The 20,674-nt window shown below is 40.8% G+C and overlaps 1 protein-coding gene across 1 annotated transcript in view; it reads left to right on the top strand.

Annotated features, from left to right (window-relative positions):
- The window catches only part of JARID2 (jumonji and AT-rich interaction domain containing 2), a 307,425-nt gene that overhangs the window by 222,900 nt on the left and 63,851 nt on the right, over positions 1-20,674 (top strand). Inside the window, exon 5 of the mRNA XM_077810603.1 lies at positions 17,986-18,162. Coding sequence (XP_077666729.1) covers positions 17,986-18,162 — 177 coding nt within the window. The remainder of the gene's footprint in view (positions 1-17,985; positions 18,163-20,674) is intronic.

Consider the following 20,674-nt stretch of genomic DNA (forward strand, 5'->3'; position numbering starts at 1 on the left):
CAGTTGAACATAATGTTTTATTGATATATTTACAATTTTTAAGCAAGTTTGAAGCCTGCCACTGCCATCAATCATTATAATAAAATAAAATTAATAGAATGGTCCAATCACAGTGCATTGGTTCTTTACTGTTGTCAGTGGCCTTGCTGTTTCTGCCTCTTGTTTTCGTTCCTTTTCATCCAGTTTGTTTGGAGCTTTGCATGTGTTCTACAATTGTCTGCCTTCAAACATAATCTTCAGGACAGCGCGTTACCATCAACATGAAATTTGTCCACGCCAAACTCAGTGACATGGTCTTTAGGGGTGATAAAGTTTTCGGCATCTCTTCATAACTTTAATTACTCACAGCTGGAGTCTGAAGTGAACTTTGAGATGCATTAAAACACAAATCCGTACACGCTGTTGAGTAACCTCTCTATATATATGCCCAAAGCAGTTTATTGGAGTATGTTTAGCTGTGCAAGTTTAAAGCCCATTAAAAAATCAACCACAAGAGGGGTAGGTCGCATTCATTGAATAAGTGACACCCTATACTTTCAGTAAAATTTAGCTAATAGTTAAGATATGTACTTATTTTTTTCGCAGAATATAGAAACTAAAGATTCTCTGTAAAAATGCAAATTCTGCATTTTTTTTACATTTTTCAGAGTTGCAAATGGATTGCAAGGATCTCTGCTACTAACACAAGGATTATTGAATCTAAAATTTAAAAAATTATATCAATTCCTCACCTTTCTCATTTTATGCAATCTTACTTATTACATTTTGCTCAACATGGGCAATAATGACAGAATGGAAATAAAATTGAAGTCCATCTGTCAGTTTCTGATTAGTTTAAGTTTGTTGGATCTCAAACTCCAGGCTGCAGTATTCTGCAAATGAATAAGGTTCTGCAAGAGAACATTGTTTGTTTAAAAATAACTTCCTTTATTGTTTTTAAAAAAAATGTTGATAGCCAGCCTTAGTTAAAAGCATGGTGTAGAAAACGTCATTCTTAAGCCTTAATGGAGAAGAGAATGTCCCTTTAACATCTGGTAACCACAGTTTAAAAAAAATTTAAAAACTGACATTTTCTTCACATCTTGCATTGTGATCCACAATTTCCTCCCCCCCCCCATCTCTTTCCATCCCCAGCTCTCTTTAACACAGTCCATCCCCATCCTTCAGCACATGCAACATTTTAAGATGGATTTTTATTCTGGTGATTGTTAAGCAGTAAAGAACATTTGAAGTTGATTTTAAACTGCTGGCTAGAACCATGAGACACAGAAGAATAAAAAGCCTGTCTTGTCTATGTTTGAAGCAACTTTCTCTCTTCTAATGTTAATCTGATTTAATCATGTTGTTAGAGTTGAAAAGTGGGTAAAAACTATAGGTGGTGAACCCAATACCCTTTATAAATGGAGGAAAAATTCCAGTCAGATCTTCAGATCAGTTTGATTCGGTCTTTCTCTTGCTTGCACCCGATCGCTCACACTAAGCAAGCATAACAAGACTTTTTTCTTTATCAGTGCAATCACTTATTAAACACCAAGAGGCAAATTTTCAAAAATTTTCATGTGGGGTTTCAAGTCTGTAGCTTCAGTTGTTACTAAGAGCTGTGCTGCTAAATCCCCACCCAATTCTTTTACAGTTTACCCTAGTATTGTAAAACACTGAAATTCATGGCAATTTATAGGTTTAGCAGTGATGTAATTGTTGGTAACATAGTATCACGAGGCACATATAGAACATTTGTTCAGGTCTTTGAAAACTGTGCAGCGGGTCAGTTAATGAGACAGTCCTGCAGGGTGATCCACTCGTGCAGTGCCCTGTTGATTTCAGTGGGACTCTGTCACTTTGCAGGATTGGGAACTAGTTTGGCTGATAAGTCAGTAGTATGAGCTTTGATATCTGCTCAGTGATGGTATCTGCTCAGTGACAGCTTGAAAACTACAATGTGATACTATGTGGAGAGTAAATTTTTTCCTAAATCTTCTTGTTGAAAACAGAGTATAAATGTATGGCACTGTATAAATGTTTGATACGTATGTTACAACAATCACTCATTCTGAGAAAGGTACCACGTGGGCTAATTAGGCCAGTTTCACAGCAGTGGAGTTTTACACACTTCTGGTGGGCCTCAAAGTGTTGCTGTTCTGTTGGCTGTAGAGCATATTTGGAATAAATTGTACACTATGTCTCGTGTATTTCATAAAGCAGTGGGGAAATGAAGGGACTCTATTGGGTGTCCTGCTCAAATTCCTTTTTCAGATGGTATACAAAATATCAGACCTTGATGATAAAGTCCATGAGGACCTAGAGATTTGTATCCCTTCATAAAAGTGTTACAGTCTTTTAAAGTATTGAACAAATGCTCATATAAAGTGAATCTTCCCTGCCAATAGCAGCTAATGAACTAGCTTTGTTTCTCTGTAGGTGACTTCAGGGAGATACACTGAGCTTTGTAAACTTACAGCTAATACAGACTAACACGGCTGCTACTCTGAAACCTGTCATCTGTACTTTGTGAAACGAACATTTATACCACGCTTTCCCCTGAAAGTACAGTAATTTAAAAATTCCACTAAGAGCAAGATCTTCACTCTTCCCTTGAGGAGGGAAGGTTTTCTTTATGGCTTTTAACATCCAAAAATGTAGCTGGAAAGTCTAATTTAATTCCAGGAACATAGAATATTATATACAGGCTGTTGGTGGAAGACAGTGAGACTCCACAAAGGGCGAAGAGGCCCATGCTTAGAGATCCCTTTGTAGGACTGGGATCTATATTACTTTGGGTTCTTCTTTATTTCTCTGAAAGTTTGTGATCCTAATTATTCTTTTTAAACATGCTCTAATTTAAGTGAGGAGAGAATTTATTAATTCCTGCTCGTTTTCGTTAGCACAAATTGTGAGGGCTGTGGACACTTCTGAAATTACTATTCATTGATTTTTCAAACTCTTCACTTCAAAATGGGTATTAATGGGCATTTTAAATTTTGTTTTGTTTTAAAAAAGTCATCTAACTAAGACAAAAAACTTTAACAATTAATAGTATTTTCAAAGTATTTAGAATACAACATTGACCAGGCTTGGCAGAATTCCCATTCCTTTATTATTTTTAGTTTTTAACTCATGCCCCAGAATTTCCAACATGAGAAGGAATCGAATAGTGCAAATACATCTGAAGTGTTTGCCTGCAGTGTTCTTATCTTTAAATAGCTTCTTTGAAGGAGCGCATGTGCCCTTTGCCAGAGGCATAATTAGTATCTTTCAGTAGTTCATGTGGAGAGGAACGTGTCATCTTTATGCTGTAGTACAATAGCCTGTACTTTTACTGTATTTTCTGTGACTGAGATCACATTATTCCTAATAGCTTCTGTTTTTAAGTGGCCTTTACCCACCTACAATTATTTACAGGTTAAAAATGTTAATGGAGCAATAGAAGTTAGGGAGTTGGTTCTCTTTCTACTCCACCTCCATCCTTCAGGGGTGATGAGTTCTTCAGGGGAGGTGGGAGTAGCAAAGATGATGATTAGTAGCCAACATTAGAAAGCTTTCCTAGGGTCAGTTTGCAAAATAAGCTGGAGATCTGGGAACTAGGTTTTTATTGATTTTTAGGGATTCCTAAATAGAGGCATCTCAGTAATTAAGGCCTCAAAATACAGCTTTCAGTCTGTGCTAACAGAACTTCTGCCCTCTCATAACCCAAAACACACAATTCTTCACTCTTTCAAGTGATTTAACAATTTCATCAACTTTAAAATGCTGCAGTGTTGCGAAAACATGTGCAAACAGCAAACTCCACTGTCACTGCAGCAAAGATATGCATATTTTTCCAAACTTTGGCACCTTTCACCATTCCAGTGACCCTGTCCTCCAGAGACAACCCGTACCTGCTGATGGGGGTGGCGGAGGGAGAACATAATTCAAAGACACAGCTCAAGTCCACACCCCCACCTCCTTACCCTCAGTCTCCCTTCCCAGAAAGCAGCAGCATCTCCATGGAGCTCCCAGCTGTTGCTTCTACCTCTGCCCACGGGGAGCAGCTCACCAGCTCCGGTAGCTATCCCACAGGGAGGGGCCCCAGCCACATCATGTGACCTGGCAGAAGTCTGGGGGCACACATGACCCCGGGTGCCTCCCCCGGCCATGTGTTGCCTCTGCTGTCCTCGCACAATCATCCCACCCTTAAATAGGCTATGGGGCAGGTGTCACGTTTTGGGGTGCAATTGAGACCAGTAAGAGGTTGTGTCACTGTTAGTGCTTGAACATTGAGTGCCACTATGCTGTTGTAGCTCCCTGTGTGGACACTCCAGCCAGCATACACGTGTGCACTGGGTGTCTGTGTGTTAAGCAGCCTTGGTTCAGCAACTCTTGACTCCATCAGTCTGCCTGTCACATCACAGCCATGCTCTGGTCTCCTCCACCCTTGCTTGCTAGTAGCCAAGTGTCCCAAACACACCCAGAGTCCTGAATTTCCGCAAAATAGTCTGCCGTGAAATGTTCAGTAATAAGACCCGTTGCTCCTTTAAAGAGACAAAAGCACAGCAGCGTGTGGCTTTAACTGGAGTTTTTAATAATCACTGCAATTCAAATACAGCACTTGGTTGATTTAGAATAGAAGCAAAACCAGTGTATTTAATCAAAAAGAGAGATTTTAAGTAAATTCAGATTTAAGGGTTAAAGTCAAATGATTACAAACAAAAGTGAAAAAATGAATCTAACGGTCTAAAACTTAATCTAGCAAGATAGTCTTCGTTCAAGATGGTTTCTCTCTCTCTCCCACAGTCTTCTTTCCAGCTTTTTAATGATCAGGACCCAACACACAGCTCAAATAGCTTGGTCTCTTTGTCCCCTTAAGGTGAAGGGTGACTTCGGGTTCTTTACCCCTCCCTTTGACAATTGAATAAGCCTTTGAAATGTATTCTTCTGAAGGTTACCCCCAGATAAAGTTCATTAGTTCATGCTGCGTAAAGGAGCCACAAGGTTTGGAAGATCAGGCTTCTTGATTGTTCCTCTCCTGCTGTTGGTTTTTACTATGCAAATTGTCTCTTCCTGCTGCAATCTCCAATATGAATGAATAGCCCATTGAATCTGGGCCACACCTGGTTTGAGGTATTGGCCTCTTTCCACTGTCTGGAGAAAACTTAGCAATTGCCCATCTTTTAGTCACAGATTTTAAAGCATAACATTAGTAAATATCCATAATTTCACATACAGCATTGTTACATATATTTTACAATAGTATTATTGATCAGTGTGGAGTTAGTTTTCAAATGATATCTCACAAGGCGTATTTTGTACAAAAATTATTCCAGTAGTATGTAGGGTGTGAACACAAGGGTGCCTAAGGTCACAACTGGGTGGATTGATTTAAATCAAGGTGGTTTAAATCAGCAACTTAAATTGTGATTTAAATCAAGTGGAAAGTCTCAGTTTAAATAATTGATTTTCATAAACTTTCCATTTGTTTCTTGGTTACTTTCTAAAGAAAGGTGCATTCTCATTAATTGATATATAGCCATTAAAACCTGTTAATTTACAATTAAACAGAGCCTTTACATTAGATTTGGTACCATCTGTTTGTTACCTAGGAGGGTACACTATAACTATGTACATATATTTAAGCAATTATATTGCTTCATATTTTCAGATGCTGATTGTACATTTTTAGTATGTTCAGGTAGGGAGAAGCTTTAAAACAAGAGTATGAGACCAGGGAGATGGGAGGGGGAAGGGTTTATGGATGATCCTCATGAGATACATGATAGTATTTCCTGGAGTCAGAGGCTGGGTCCCAACAGCTGTGATGACTTGGACAGTCTCTTTTACCTGGGTACACAGCCCCTGGGTCTCCCACAGGATCAAGCCCTTAATACAGTAGATTACCTATTGTGCCATATTTATAAAGATTGACCTCAAAAGTTAGATGTTTTCCCCCGATTCTTTCTTTATGTAGAAAAGCAACCTTTAAAACCAGATTTTTAATAGAAGCTCTGGGATTCAGCATATTCATTTTTTTATTTAAGTGTTTGAAGAGATTATAGTACATTTTTAGAGCTTAACATAGTTTATATTAAATTCAGATTTCATTTAAAACAAGCTTAGGTTAAAAAAAGAAAAACTTATCTAAATAAAACAAAAGATGATTAACAATTAAATTTTTTTTGAAGAAATTTTTTTTATTCACTCTGCTGTGGCATACCCCTTTAACTGTTGTCATTTTCCTGGGTAGAAAATGTGGTGGCCTGCTGTCTCTATCCTCTGCTATCTTAACAGGGCATATCTTCTCTTTGTGTGTCATAACATTTTTAAACTACCCCCCTCATAGACTTTAAGGTCAGAAGGGACCATCATGATAATCTAGTCTGACCTCCTGCACAATGCAGGCCACAGAACCTCGCCACTTCTGAAATAGATCCCTAACCTCTGGCTGAGTTACTAAAGTCTCCAGGTCATGGTTTAAAGACTACAAGTTACAGAGAATTTGCCATTTACACTACTTTAAACCTGCAAGTGACCCATGCCCCAGGCTGCAGAGGAAAGCGAAAACCCCCCAGAGTCTCTGCCAATCTGACCTGGGGGCACATTCATTCCCGACCCCAAATATGGCGATCAGTTAGACCCTGAGGGCAAGATCTCCAGCCAGACACTTGAGAAAATAATTCTCTGTAGTAACTCCGAGCCCTCCCCATATAGTGTCCCATCACCAGCTATTAGATATATTTGCTGCTAGCAGTTGCGGATCGGCTACTTGCCATTGTAAGCAGTCTCATCATACCATCCTCTCCATAAACATATCCAGCTCAGTCTTGAAGCTAGTCGGGTTTTTTTTGCCCCCACTGCTCCCCTTGGAAGGCTGTTCCAGTACTTCGCTCCTCTGATTAGAGACCTTCATCTAATTTTGAGCCTAAACTTGTTGATGGCCTGTTTATATACATTTGTTCTTGTGTCCACACTGGCTCTTAACTTAAATAACGCTTCTCCTTCCCTGGTATTTATCCCTGATATATTTATAGAGAGCAATCCTATCTCCCCTCAGCCTTCTTTTGGTTAGGCTAAACAAGCCAAGCTCTTTGAGTCTCCTCTAATAATAAGGTAGGTTTTCCATTCCTTGGATCATCCTAGCAGCGCTTCTCTGCACCTGTTCTAGTTTGAATTAATCTTTCTTAAACATGGGAGTCCAGAACTGCACACAGTATTCCAGATGAGGTTTCACCATATCTTACGTAATGGTACTAACACTTCCCTGTCTCTTCTGAAAATACTTGGCCTGATGCATTCTAGGACTGCATTAGTCTTTTTCACAGCTGCATCACATTGGTGGTTCATAGTCATCCTGTGATCAACCCACATACCGAGGTCTTTCTCCTCCTCTGTCACTTCCAACTTCAGTCTCTTACGAACTACATAAGAACTATACAAACAGGTTAAAGAAAGCCAAACAAGATAATTCCAATCAAATAGCAGATTTATCAATATAGTTATGAAAGGAGGGCATTAAAATGCTGACACTTTGGGAGGAGAAGTTTAATTGCTTCATAACCTTGATTAGTTTAATTCTAAAATACAAGAAATTGCAACATGAAGACTTGAGGTAGTTTTACAAAAAACTGGAAGGCAATTTTCATAGCTGGTTTTCAGTACTAAATGATTTGGGCATTTGAAGTTGAGCTTTTGGCATGACAAGAAATCATAAGACTTAATCCCATATCTTTTGTGCAAGCTTTGAAGTGAACATATTTTAATTGCTTGAACCATTCCATTAATGATATTACATTTGTATATAACACCTTTCATCCCAGTGAATCCTAAAGCCCTTTTCAAAATTAAGACTAATACACAGTGCTCTGCCATAGATAGAGCTTTTCTCTTATGTAGTATGAAAAATAAATATATGTTGTATATGGGATCACTTCACCCACCGGTAAAATATGGTGCTGTGCATTAACAGTGGTTTAGGACAGGAATTGAAGAATAAAGCATTAATTTATGCTGTAATGGTAGAGGTTTAAAAACTTACAAAGCACACACTAGCCAAAAGAGCATATACAAGATAATGGAGGAAACCATAGTAGTGAGGTATGAGTGATGAAAGTCTTCTGACCTCCCTCCTTCCGCAGTCGATAGGTCTTCTGCTAGGATGCTGTCCTTGAACCTGGTGTGCGGACCTCTATCTTTCATACCAACTTCTGGCTAGAAGATGTTTGATAAATTGGAAATGCAGCTAGAAGGCAGAAGGAACTTTCTATTTTTTTTCTCTACTCTGTAGCCTCCGGAGTGCTGCAGAGGAATCAAGATTCTTCTCCCTTATGCTGCCCCCCTGACCTCCACTCACAGGAATGACTCCAGTGCCTGCTTCTGCTGCTGTTCCTATATTGCTGCAGCAGCGTGAAATTGACTTGATTCTGGTAAAGCGGCGACTGGTCTTCCGGGTTCTCCTCGTGTCTGTACCACTGACTCACTGCAGGACTATAGGCAAGCCAATTAGATTTTCGAGACCGATTTGTAAAATGGGGATAACATTTCAGTACTTTATACAGGTATTGATGTCACTGTGGTTTTGGCCTTTGTAAGCAAATATCGGTGAGCCCTCTGATTTTTGTAATTCTAGAAATGTTATGGCTATTTTTTACTTTAATTTTAAAGAAACAAAAAATCTGTCCCGTCATGTGATGACAAACCTGAAAATGCAAACCAGGTTCTCGGGTTTGATGTCTATTGTCAATGTGAAAATGTTAGGAACTATAGCAATTATTCACAACCCCCATTCCATGTCCATCCTTCCACATGCCATATGTGCTGCTACTAATGGAGCTAGGGCTAGTGCAAACTCCCTCCTGGCTGCCAGCCTGCAGCTGGAGATCGCTCTTCTGCAGAGCAGCAAAAGTAACCTCTGACCACAAAGAGGAATAGCTTAGTAGTGTAAGAAGCATGGTCTGGTGGAATAAGTACAAGAATGAGTTCTAATTCTAAACTAATCGTAGTTCTGAGACTAGTTCCCTCTATTGCTTTTGATACGGTAAAGTCAATTTATTCATTCTGCCTTAGCTTCCCTATTTTTAAAATGGGAGGTAATGTACCTGCATGGGTTCTGTGATGAGTAGCTAGTTAATGTTCATATAAGTGCTGAATGCTAGAGTGGGGAGGAAGAACTATGGAAAGACCGGGGGACTTGTAGAAGAGAATGCGGGAAGTAAAGGAATACAGGAACGGAGAGCAAAGAAAAAGACAAGGTATGAAGGGGAGAGCAAGGGGAAGATCTAACAGCCGGTAGGGTGAGTTGTTTTATCTCCACCACTGAAGAGTGGGAATGCTAGTGTATACAAGGAGCTGACAGCATTTTAACCATGTGTTGTAAAAGGGAAACAATAGGAGGAAATTTGATGCTATTTTTCAAAGAGAAGGAGGAGAACAATAAATAGAAACGAGGATGGTAGGTTATACTAGCAAGGGTCTTGCATACGTGTGGCATGGGTTAGAACATTTCAATGTATGTTCCTCTCTTATTGTATTTCCTTGGTTGACATTGTATAACCTGAGTTTTGAGAACATACATACTACTAAGATAACCAACAAAGGATTTTATTGAAAATTGAGCCTGTGCCCTCCCTATTTCCTTTGTTATATAGTAAAGGCATACAGATTAGACAACATATGGTTAAAATGCTGTCAGCTTACAGTTGCCAGGTGTCCAGTTTTCGACTGGAAAGTCAAGTCGAAAAGGCAACCTAGCAGTGTCCGGTCAGGCACTAAAAGTCTGGTTACCTGCAGTAACCAGTCTCTGCCACGGGGGTGTGTGGAAGAGCAGGAGCTGCTGCTGCAGCCTGGAGGAGCAGTGGAGCACTCAGGAACAGCTCCAGCGGAGAGAGGTACCGGCGGCTCCCTTGTTCTGCCCCAAGCATGGCTCTCCTTGCCGCACTCATCCCCACCCCCAGAGCGTGGCTCTCCCTTTCCCGCCCTGCCCCAGTTACTCATCCCCGGAGACCAGCTCTCTCTCTCTCTCTCCCTCTCTCTCTCTCTCCAACATCCTGCCCCAGACACCCCTACACCTGTAGAGCCCTGCTCAGCTGGCAGGGGGACAGGGGTGGAGACGGCAGCAAGCGATGGGGGGGGGGCCCTCCTCGGAAGGGGCAGAACAGGTTCCAGCACTCAGTGCCCATGAGGACATTGGCCCGCACTATGTCTGCTCCTTGCATGCACTAGCATTTCTACTCTTCAGTGGTGGAGCTGAAACAATGGTAGCAATGATGGGAAGTTTTTAGGGGTTGGGGAAAAGCTAGTGTAGACAAGTCTGCATCGTCTTGCAGGGCAGACAAAATCTGAAAAGCTCTTTTTAAAAAGAAAAAAAAAAAAGCTTCCTTCCTATGTTATAACAAAGAAAAAGATAACACAAGCTTCATTTTTGTTTTGTTGGTAAGTCACCTGTATTGCTGGCTACTCTGGAGTCACTAGTTAAATAACCTACAGTTCATGAGAAAGTAAAATCTTCTGGCAGCCAAGGATCTAGTAAATTATCAGAATCCCAACATTTCTGTTGAGTTGTCCCTTGGAGGGAAAAATGCTGGCAACTGTGCATGCTTTTGAACCAGGCACAAGCAGCTGCTCTGCACGTCTGCCATGAGAGAGGCTGATGATGGAACAAAGATTCCTCCTGTATAAAATAGCCAGTTAGTATTTGTGGAAGGGTCAGGGAGAGCAGTCTTGGTGGCACTCCAGCTGAAGTCCAAATCCTGTTCATAGTGATCTGATCACAATGGAAGGAGTGTTCCGTTTTTGTGTGCGTGCGTGAAAGAGAGAGAGAGAAATTGCTCAACTCTAGGTGTTGGAGCAAAATTGCTCAATTGCTTTGAGATCGTCAGATAAGAAATCTTGTATAAGTCCCCCTATTTATTTTTTGCCATCCACTATCCTGCTACCTACCTTGTCTCTGTGTTTGTCTCATCTACCAGAAAGATGAAAATTATTTTTGTTCTGAAAATTCCCATTGATCTCCAGCTTTCCCTTTCCCCTTCCCCCCAAAGGATAAACAATTGTCCCATGCTCCACTACCTTCACAAGCTGCTTTAAAAGGAAAAAAGGAGAAATTGGGCTGTATGTCATAGCTATAACACCAGGCAGTTCATGGTCCAGTGATGATGGAGGGAGTATGATTTGAAGGGCAGTGTGTATATGTGCTCCTTGCCTCGCTTGCACACTTTGGATATACGCTTCTCCAAGCTATTCAGGCACCAGAGAACTCTCTGTCCCACTTGATTATTCCTGCATGTGGAATTAAATAAATGAAATATAGTTGCTCTCCCCATTAGAGGTTACATATCTGATTTCTCAGTAAGGCTCCATTATGCCACCCTCACAGTATAAAAGGGCCATAAAATGTGGGTATAAATTAAGTTTACTCCTCCTTTAAGGACCATTTACGCTGCCTGCCAGAGCAGCATAAAGGGGCCTTATTATAAATGAGAATTTGGCCCTCTGTATTTAGCACAGAGGTGCAGGCATGTCAGCCCTATTCAGAAGGCAAGATTTTCCACCTGTATGCCGCCCCAAAATGGGGCCTTATGTCAAAGGCAGGAAAAAACCAAACCTTCACAAAAGGCCAGTAGTGTAGTATTTGGCATGCCACATATTTATTGGGTCAGGCTTAAGGCGCACATACCTTGACCTGCCTCATTCTTAAATCACTGTGACGGCTTAAATTGTTTTACTGTTTTTCAAAAGCACAGCTGGGCTATGTTTAATTATTCGAAGAAATAAGAGAAGGGGGCTTAGGGGGAGTCTGTGTAAATAATTGAGGAAGAAGAATCCAATTTTACAAAAACCGCAGCCCAAATTAGAGAGAAGGTTGTTGGATTGAAATGATTTCTGTTGTGGTTGTAACATATCACAATCTGATTTCTGTCCAGATGAAAACATTTGGTTTGCACTTCAGTAAACATTGCAGAAACACTGCCAGCTAATTTTGAAGAGTAACAAAATACTGCTTTTGGCAAAACAGAGACTCTTTCCATACTCCTGAGTCCGTAGCTCTGACCCAAATTCATGGGGTTTTTTTCCAACTTTGTTAATGCTCTTATATAATCTGAGACAAAAATGCCTGTAATTTCACAGGGAACAGTATCTTTTATTTTGAGGGGAGGGGAATTGAACATTTGACAAATCAGAAATGTTAATACTCACATTTGTCTTTTAAACTTGCCAGAAAGAGAGTATCATTTGTTCTATTGCATCAGCCACTTTCTTCTGAAAGGTAGGTGTGTGCAAGTAGTGTAGGTAGCTGCCAGAGTTCAAAACCCCCTACTTACATATGCACATTGAATTATATGCAAGTCGAAGGGTATGTCTTCACTAGCAACAGTAAAGCACTGGTGTGCGCTTTAACGTGGCTGTGTAGTCGCGGCACCAGTGCTGGGTCTCCCGGTACTGTAAAAAAAACCCCACCCCCACGAGGGGAGTAACTACCAGCGCAGGGAGCGCGGCTCCCAGCACTGGTGCACTGTCTACACTGCCACTTCACAGCTCTGAAACTTGCAGCGGGTGGGGTGGGAGGGGTTCACACCCCTGAGCGAGAAAGTTGCAGCGCTGTAAAGTGGCAGTGTAGACGAGGCCTAAGTTTTGCACATGAAAAAATGTGCACATTGTTTTGAACATTTTGCTCTGCAGATTATTAAAGGAAATCCTTCAATTTAAAAATCCCACTTCCATCTGACTTTTTTTATTCCTGTTATACAAATAACACTTATGACTCTAATTGAAAGAGATTAAACAACAATTAGCTTCTTTACTTGTGTATTAGGCAACACTTTGTGTATAGTCAGTTTCCTTGTTTCCCCTATATAGTCAGTTTCCTTTGTGTAGATCTTTCACAGAACATCGGAGAAGAGGAAAACACTTACAAGAAAGAGAGAAACGTAATTGTGAAACCACAGATGTTGGCAGATTACCTGAAAATACATTTAGCGCATTTTTAATAAAAGAACCGGAAGAGATGAGTTCAAAATTAGCTGTTACCACTGAAGAAAGAGACCTTGGAGTCACTGTGAAAACTTCACCTCAATGCACAGTAGTGGTCAAAAAGGCTGACAAAATGCTAGGAACTATTGGGGAAGGGATAGAAAATAAGACTGAAAATATCATAATGCCACTATATAAATCCATGGTGTGCGCACACTTTGAATACTGTGTCCAGTTCTGTTCACCCCATCTCTGAAAGGATATAGTGGACCTGGAAAAGGTTCAGAGAAGGACAACAAAGATGATCAAGGATACGGACCAACTTCCATCTAAGGAAAGACTAAAAAGTTAAGGGCTGATCATCTTAGAAAGGAATGACTACGTAGGAATATGATAGAGGTCTATAAAATCATGAATGGTGTAAAAAGTGAATAGAGAAATGTTATTTTTTCCTCACCAAACAAAAACCAGGGGTCACCCAATGAAGGTAATAGGCAGTAGGTTTAATACAAAGAAGAGAGAGTAATTTTTCACACAATGCACAATTAATGTGAGGAGCTCGTTGCCATGGGGTGTTGTGATGGCCAAAAGTATAAATAGGCTAAAAAAAGAACTAGATAAATTAATAGAGGATAGGTTCACTGGTGGCTCTTAGGCCAAAATGGTCAAGGATTCAGACCCATGCTTGGAGCAACCCTAAATCTCTGATTGTCAGAAGCCGAGAAGAGAAGATGGGTGGATCACTCCAATTGCCTCTTGTGGATGAGACATTTTGAAAGATACATTTTAGTCATTTAAGTTTCTGTCACGCATATTGTTCCAGTGGAAACCTGAAAACAGCAAACCCATGGCTCATCTTCACAAGGACAAAAGGTGTGTTCTGAACTCAAGTTAGTTAACGCAAGGTGAAATCCTAGTGAAGACAAGGCAATTGTTATTTTCCCAGTAATTAGCAGATTGAATTAAAGACAGCTCTCCCACAAAGGAAGATTATGTCTGCAGGACTCCATATTTGGCCAGGCAGAGAGATTGTGCAGCAGAGTTTAGTACTGGGAAATATTTTGGTTTAAGAGTGGTTTATCTCTTTGAACTGATTCCTGATATACTCAACTGAAGTAACCTGATTTAAATTGGAATAAGAGGGGTCACATAGCCTTTTGTACATGTTTAACTACACTGATTTTAAATCACACCTTTAAGTCAAACCAGGACAACCTTAGGTGTAGAAAAGTCCATGTTTCCTCGGCTATACAGAACCTGAATGTTTAATGTAAACTGGAAGCAGGAAAAAACCCCAACCCTTCCTAAATTAAAAATAAAAATCCTTCTCCAGCCTTCTCTATACATAAAAAAAAAAATCTAAAAAGTGCATAATTTCTTTTATTTGCAGGTTACCTTAATAAATCTCTGGTGAAAGGTGGGAGAGAACACTAGGTTTTCTGTGATGCATTATACTTCAGACTTGCTAGATTAGTGAAGTGAGAATTAGTGCAATTCTACTGTATCATTGGAAACTGCTAGTCTAATTTCCCTGGGCTTGAAATATACTCCCCAACCAGTCCCAGCTGTCAGAGGAATGTGGTTTAACCCTTGTTGTTCACAGTTTGCAACAGAAAATAATTTAAAAAGTATTCCAACTAGAGATGGCATGTTTATGGAATGAATGGGGCCAAGAAAGATGGCTATAGCTATGCTCTCAACTGGGTTAACCCTTCCCTCCCTTTTAGAGCAAATTCATACTCTACTGTAATGGGCTTTGAGCTGAAGTGGGGTATTATTGCTGTTATGTTATCAACACTGCTAGGTGCTGTCCTTGCATATAGTTAGACTTAATTTCTTCCCCGAAGAAGAGTTTGCCTGTTCTGCAGTCAGAGGGAGAAAACGCACAGTAAATGTGGGACTGATCCATAACCTATGGCTCCAGATCCAAAATTGCTAAAAGCTTGAGGTGCATGTGGATATGGGTATTCATATTCAGCCACCCGTGTGGGGTTGTTGGTTTTTTTTTTAAATATGCATTATTTATTTATTTTTGTTGGTATCAGTTAATTTTTTTTTTTTTTAAATTTAAAAGCTGTCTTTGCTAATTGACTTTCTTTAAGTATTCTCCTTCTTCTGAAATTTTACAGGCTTCATAGCTTGGTGTGTTTTGAGCATTAAATTGAATCAATGAAGGCAACAGCTATCAAATTTTTGAAAACTGGCATCTTAGAATGTAGAGTAACTTTGTTTTCCTGCCAGGTTTTGTGTAGCATTGACATAGTGATGGCATCAGGCTAGTGGTCCTAGAAACTGATTCATAGAGTGAGTTACCACAACATGCAGAGCCAATAATTTTTGGATCCACATTGCAGACTGGTGTGAAGGGAAGAGAAAGGGAAATGTCTCTTTCATTCAGAACTATCCTAGGGTTATTGCTTTCTTGAGACAGTTACTGCAGAAGAGTTGGGCCAGTCCAAAAGGAATTGTTTATTTCCCTCCCAGCACCTCTTATCTTCTTCAGATGATTGTTTATGGTGTGACAGAAAGTTCCTGTCTTGCAGAAAAATGCCCTATTAATTTTTTGTTACCTGCTTCAATTTTCATGCCTTCCAACACATCTGGAATCCTGTTTTTGCTGATCCTCATTCTGTAGAAATGTGATGGTTAGCGTGTGCAATAGACCAGTTGTGTGTGTGTGTGTAACATATTATAATCTCTTTGCAGAGAAAAGCACCATCCTGTGCTGGGTGTTGCTGGTCCTACCTACCCCATGCTGATGGCCCAGTAAGTGGTATCAGGAGACACACTGGCTGCCACCAGGCAGGGCTTTGGCTCTTGCTTCTAATGGCATCCTCAGATGTAAGGAAGAGATGGCATCATCTGTGCTGTCTCCAGTCTAGCAGATATCTATGAGCAAATCACCATGCCCACCAGAATAGATGGGGAGCCGCATGTATATAGTGATGAAGTGGAGAGGAGATGTTTGGGTGGGAGGTGAGGAGACAGGTGTATAGGGGGAGTGAGGGCAAGCTGAAGTGAGCAGCTCAACCCACATAACTGCTTCCGTCTGTATGGTCCTATGTAGCAGCCTTTGACCTCAGGCTCTTCCCCTGGCTACAGGTCTTGATCCACTGCCAAGAGGATACCCTAGCTGTGCCTCACCCTCTCACCCCCTTTTTCTCATGTTAGGGGTAAGGGTGCTGGGGAGGGAGAGAGGTAGCTGCTTGGTGCCCTCCCACAGCAGATCCAAGGGTTGCTAAATAAGTTGAGGACAGAGACTGCTACGTGTGTTCAAAGCCCCGGTGTCTTCAGTGCGGTCAGTCCTGGCATCTTGACAGCCACACTCACCTGCTCCACCTTTCCCCCACATGAGCAGCTACTCCCTGCCTCTCAGCCTCTCGTCTGTTTTGGGGAGAGGGGTGATTCTTCTTTGGCTTCTGCCAGAAATGTTTGTGGCGGATACAGGTGGCAGGCCCCCTACAGCTCCTCTTAGGGCTACTGGTGCTGGTAGTAGCAGGTGTTTCTTGCTGCTGTTCCAACCCTGATGATGACATAGTTAGGTGAGGCCCAGCAGGGGAAATAGGGTTTCTTCCTAGAAAACAAGTTGTCTTCATGACCGCAGAGCAGCCAAACCTCAAAATATATTTTTACTTCTGAGAGACCAAGGTTGTAGTGCTAATCACTGTGATCCTCAGCATGAGGTTGATGTTTCCAGCCACTCTTTCCAAGGCGTGTCAGATACTTTGTATAGGTTTGTTATCCCCTTCCAGTATAATATGTGTAGTGAGAAACACTTTCCTGATGTCCAGTTGAACCAGGAATCATTAAACCCAAGGATTAACTTGAATGAACTGTAGGTCTTTATAACAATGCATCATTTAGATAGTACAGAAACTGTACGTGGCATCTTACAGCAAGTCACAACAAATGAACAACAAGGCACCAAAAATATTAAACAGCATAATAGCGGCTCCAAAGCGTTTACAGTCAAAAGGGTTTGCAAAGGGGCTCTGACCAAATGGTGAACTACTTTTTGCAGCTCTGCAGAACTTCCCACTCTTATTTAGCAGTAGGACAATAGTGCATTAATGAGCTCCATTTCCATGGAGATTTCTTCTTTTTGGAACACCAATAAACCTTTGTGTGCATAACTGCATAGAATAGTCCTTGGGCATCTGTCCCTGCTGGGGACTCTCTCATCTCAAGGTCACACCTCTAACATGTGAGATGGGAGGTTGTTCTTTAGGTGTCAGTAGTATTTAGTAGCTAGTTTATAATACAAAGAGGGAGACAATCCTGTATCCTTGAGTAGTGCAGGAAAACCCATGCACTCACATTACAGATAGAAAGGAAATGCTGTGACAGGGTATTCATTTAAAATCTAATCTTGGCTTGTTATTCACTGCACTTTTTATTTCTCATATGTCTCTAACTGAATGGCACATTTAAAAATATTTGTCCTTTTGTGTGCAAGTCAAATGAGATGGCACATCTTATGACATAAAGGAGATCTGGGACGGAGCATAGCCAGAGAACTGGGCAATGGGCAGAGAATCAGGACATCTTGATTCTATTCCAGCCTCTACCATTGACTTGCTGGGTGAACTTAGGCCAGTTACTTGGACCTCTTTGTGCCTTGTTTCTTTTCTATCTGTAGAATGGAGACAATAACCCATCAGTGCAAAGTGCTTTGAGATCTATAGCTGGAAAGCACTATAGATACTAAGTAGTATTACTTTAAAGTGTTCCTGGGCTATAGATTAGTTTATCCATACTGTCTTTGGCCCCAGTTCAGCAAAGCATTTAAGCACATGCTTTTAGGAAGATTTATTTATTTATTTATTTATTTTATTTTTATTTTTTGGTGGTTTAACTTAATAATGGAGTCTGGAAGTGTGGCCTTTGTATACATCCCTTTTGTAATAGCATTACCAAAACTGAAGGCATGCATTAGTCTGACCGCCTCTCTTTCCGCTATGTTTAACACTAAATTAGGTTGTGAATAATGCTGGTAGCTCAGAGGAATAATGGAATGACATTAATGAGCCTTTTCTTCATAATGATCAGGTTCTCCAGCCCTGCCCAGCAACATGGTTTATTTTGGAAGCTCTCAGGACGAGGAGGAGGATGAAGAAGAGGACGAGGAGACAGAGGATACAAAGGCAGCCACAAACAATGCTTCATCTTCATGCCAGTCAACCCCCAGGAAAGGAAAAACACATAAGCACGTTCCAAATGGGCATGGTAGGTCCTAAATCATTCTGTCTGTCTTCCTGCAGCGTACAGTTGAGAAGAGAAGGTGGGGGTTGCGGGGGACGCTGCTTTGTAAAGAATTCTAAGAACTGAATTATACTCTCAGCCCTGCAGTGACTTCACATCTGGGAGAAAACTGATACTGTCCATACCATGAAAATGGTTCGCATCTTCCCTTTTATCCAGCTTCTGTCTAGAGGCTGCAATTCTGTCTGTCTGTGGGAGAAATACAAATGAGCAGCCAGGGAGCTGGTTAGAGCTACATGGTGAAAACAGTTTTGCTAATCCCTGATGCTGTTATTTGGCATTTCCTCGGTGCCTTTACTTAGATATTTAGTCTGGAATAATTTAATGTTGTTGAAATTAAATATAAAAACCAAAATCAATAAATGCTACCAAAATATATCCAAGAGATAGCATTTTAATTTCGGATGTGTTGGCTAGCACATTTGCCGCTGAGTTTCTAAGCTGCAGTGTTAGCCTTGTCAGTAACATAGGACTTCACCTCTACACACTTCATTTTTTTTTGCATGTCATCAGAGTTGCATTAGTTGCAACCTAATTTCTTCATATGGTTGTCAGTCATATCCAGATAAACTAATCAGCGTGTGTCTCCACAACATGTACTCAACACCTACTAACCTCAGGACTAAGCCTACTAGCCAGGGTGAAAAGAACCTGAGGTGTCATGTCCCACTACTACTAAAGCCCACATGGTCCAATTGACATCAGCATCACCCTATATTAAAGGCTGTTCACCACAATAAACAAAATTCTGTATTCCCCATTCCCTTCCACAATATCTCTTCGCTATGAAGAGTTGGTCTGCAACGTCTGCCGGATCCTTTCCCCTCCTCTCTGCAGAAGGGCACAGACTCCTTGTCATAGCCGGCTTTCCAGGGAAGATAGAAGTGGCCATTGCTGGGTTCTTTGCTCTTTCTTCCTTCCGAGGAAAACACTAGGAGATCCAGGCTTCCCCCACTTCCTGCTGCCTCATTCCCATTTTACACAAGAGTTTTCTTTATGAGGAACAGTTTGTAGGATCAAAGGTATTATTATTGCCCCTTTTTGACCCAAGCAGATAGTCAAAGTTCAGGGGATTGGGGATGTTCCAGCTGGAAGTAGAAATTGATGCAATCTGATTTATAAGGAATGTACAGAATTTTGCTTCTCCAAAAGCAGGAGGAATCAAGAACAAAAGGAACAATTTTGTAGCTTGCCACCCAAGCCTCTTTAGCTCGCATCAGACCCAAAAATCTTCTTTCTAGCTGTTTTCCAGGGTCACACGATGCTTACAGGCTGATTCTTGGTTTTCTTGCTTTTTGCCTTTCTGTCTGTCTGTCTCTCCTCCTGTGTGTTCTCAGTTTCTGCGTTTTCTGCCTTCCTTCATGCATACATCCACCCACCTGGTCACAAAATCAGAGGAAACTCTCCTCTCCTCTCTTGTTTCTGCCCGCTGCCCCGCACTAGTTTCTGGGTATACTCTATTAGGCCTTTTTTTAGGTGTGGCACTTTGTTTCTTACCCTTCACTTAAAATGGTTATAAGTTTATTTCTCTGTTTTGGGGCCAGTTGCACAGAAATAGAAGGAAAGAGGATACCTGGCAATACTACAATTCACAAGTTTTTAGCAACAATTTTAGTGTTGTAAAAGGCCTGAACCTTTGATTGTAGGATCCAAACTTTATATCTTGCATCAAAGTCCAGTATTAACAAGTACAGAATTGTGCATAGCGCAAATGAGACTCTCAGCTCTGTAAGATGCAGGGCTTTAAATGCATGGTGCATATGTTGTGCCAAAAGGGTTCCTGTATGTTAGCACATTTTCTTTGAGAATGCCCTGAAGTGCAGCCACTTTGAAATTAGCTTGAAACCAGACACACCTGAACCCTCAGTTGGGGGTAAAGTGTTAATTATTTTCACCCTTAATAATGACTTGATACTCTTCATCACTAATCAGAGTCAGTATAAGTGAGGCTTATGCATTAATAGTTATGCTGAAGACCTTTGTATAGTACATGAGGGATTATGTGAAATGTTTTGTCAAAGGTGATGAAACATAATCTTCCCCCAGAAGGTACTTTGTGTATTAAAAGCTACCTTGTTTGAGAGTACCTTAAGTTTTCAGTGTCTGTCATATTTGTTGCTGGTTTGTGTATGTCTGTTTCAAATGAGACCACAGGCAAAAGCAGATGGGAATGGCTGCCCCAATTGAGGTTAATCTGGCGCGAGAGTCAATTTTTAATGGATTTAAGTCTTTTGTTTTTACAGTACTATGTGTAGACAAACACTGTAGGCCTCAAAAATGTTAAACATTTGCTATGACATAAAGCAGAAAAGGTTCAAAGATTGATTAGTGTCATTAGATAGTGTCAGATAATTGCTTCCTAATAAATACAGGAGGCACATTAAATTTCCAGGATGACATGATCATTTACCCTATGATTGTACTGGCCTGTAGCAGTTATATGATGTGTTGCTGGAGTACTCGGTTCTTACAAACT

Source organism: Eretmochelys imbricata, chromosome 2 (genome assembly GCF_965152235.1).
Source record: "Eretmochelys imbricata isolate rEreImb1 chromosome 2, rEreImb1.hap1, whole genome shotgun sequence".
Taxonomy (NCBI): domain Eukaryota; kingdom Metazoa; phylum Chordata; order Testudines; family Cheloniidae; genus Eretmochelys; species Eretmochelys imbricata.